A 1,393-nucleotide genomic window follows, 5' to 3' on the forward strand; every position below is an offset into this window, starting at 1 on the left:
CCGCAGCCGCTCCGCGCCGGCGGCCGTTAGGGAGTGTCGCCGCCCCGCCCGCCCGCGGCTGCCGAGGGGCGGCGCCGCCGAGCCGGGCCGGGCCTGGCGGTAGCCCCGCTGCCCTTACCGGCGAAGTTCTTGGTGAAGACGAGGGTCACGAGGAGGATGGGGATGAGGACGGTGCCGATGGTGACCACGCGGTCGAACGGCAGCTCCAGCTTCAGCTGGAGGAGCAGAGCCGCCAGCGCGCCCGCCTTGTCATCCTGCTGCCCCGGCAGGATGAGCTCCTTCAGCTTCTCGCCCGCCAGCAGCGCGGTGGCCATGTCGGGGTGGTTATCGATGATGTGTTGCATAAGCGGCGGCGGGCGGCCTCAGGCCGCCGGGCCTCCCCGGGGTGGGCGGYTTGCTGCGGGCACCGGCCGCCCGGCCTGCGGGGACAACACCGACAGTCGTAACCGCAGGGCCGCGGCCGGCCCGCGGTCTGCGGCAACGGCACCATCTTTAGGTGGCCGGGATGCTGCCCCTGCTGAGACTGCAGTTATCGCCGGCATCCTGCACGCTCCCGCGCGCAGCTCTGCCGGCGGCAGCTGCCTTTCGAGGGCATGTCCCGACCCCTCCCCCGCCGCCCCGCCGCCCCCGGGAGAGCARTGCAAACAGGCCGGAATAATGATGCAGTCAGAGCGGTGCAGSAGGAAATCGTGCGGGCAAACGCAGCCCGAGCTATGCAGTGGCAGCTGTGCGATAAAATGCAGTCTCTAAAGAGCTCTGCAAAGAAATGTCATGAGAGGCGGGCAATAAAAGGAATTAACCAGTGACAGCTATGCAATTAAATGCAGCCTCCGTTTTACAATTCATGCTATATAACAGGAGTGAAACACTCATGCAGTAAAGAAACTGGAGCTGCCTCTGGTAAAAGTGCTGCAGACAAGGAAAAGGGCATTTACCTGGTAACTTTGGTTTCCTCCGTTCCCAGGGGATGGTGAGCAAAACGATGACTTGTAAATAATAGCGGAAGCTGCAAAAAAAAAAACTTATACCGGACCTCCCTGCCGGAAAAAGGTCCCTGCACCTCCCCAAGTAATAAAATAGCTCCGGGTTTGGGGAGGGAGGCGAATGATGTATTGATGCTTGTTATTGCAGCGGGTGGCTGGCGCTTGCATGGAAATGTCTGTCTGCACCAAGCGGCACTAACGTGCAGAGCAATTCAAGAAGGGGCTTGCAGCAGCAGCCGTGGGGAAGAGGTGGCGAGAGCAGCACCGGAATGAACTGCCTGAACGCAGAGGTCCTTTAAGGTTTTAGAGAGAACATCTGGAGCCCGCTCAGCTGGAAGCTGCAGCTGGGCGGTGCGCGGCCGGCCGGAGGCAGCGGTGCAGGCGCGATACACGGAGGGGCTGCGGCGCGG

At 62.3% G+C, this 1,393-nt stretch overlaps 1 protein-coding gene across 1 annotated transcript in view; it reads right to left on the reverse strand.

Moving 5' to 3' along the window:
* PANX2 (pannexin 2) overlaps positions 1-1,334 on the reverse strand; it is a 24,995-nt gene extending 23,661 nt beyond the window's left edge. The window contains exons 1-2 of the mRNA XM_085299905.1: positions 936-1,334; positions 119-419 (exon numbers count right to left, since the gene is read on the reverse strand). Of these exons, the coding sequence (XP_085156031.1) occupies positions 119-344 (226 nt within the window). The 5' untranslated portion in view covers positions 345-419; positions 936-1,334. The remainder of the gene's footprint in view (positions 1-118; positions 420-935) is intronic.
* Positions 1,335-1,393: the final 59 nt, after the last annotated feature.

The sequence above is a fragment of the Rhea americana genome, unplaced genomic scaffold (genome assembly GCF_003343005.1).
Source record: "Rhea americana isolate MKP2758 unplaced genomic scaffold, rheAme1 scaffold_156, whole genome shotgun sequence".
NCBI classification, from domain to species: domain Eukaryota; kingdom Metazoa; phylum Chordata; class Aves; order Rheiformes; family Rheidae; genus Rhea; species Rhea americana.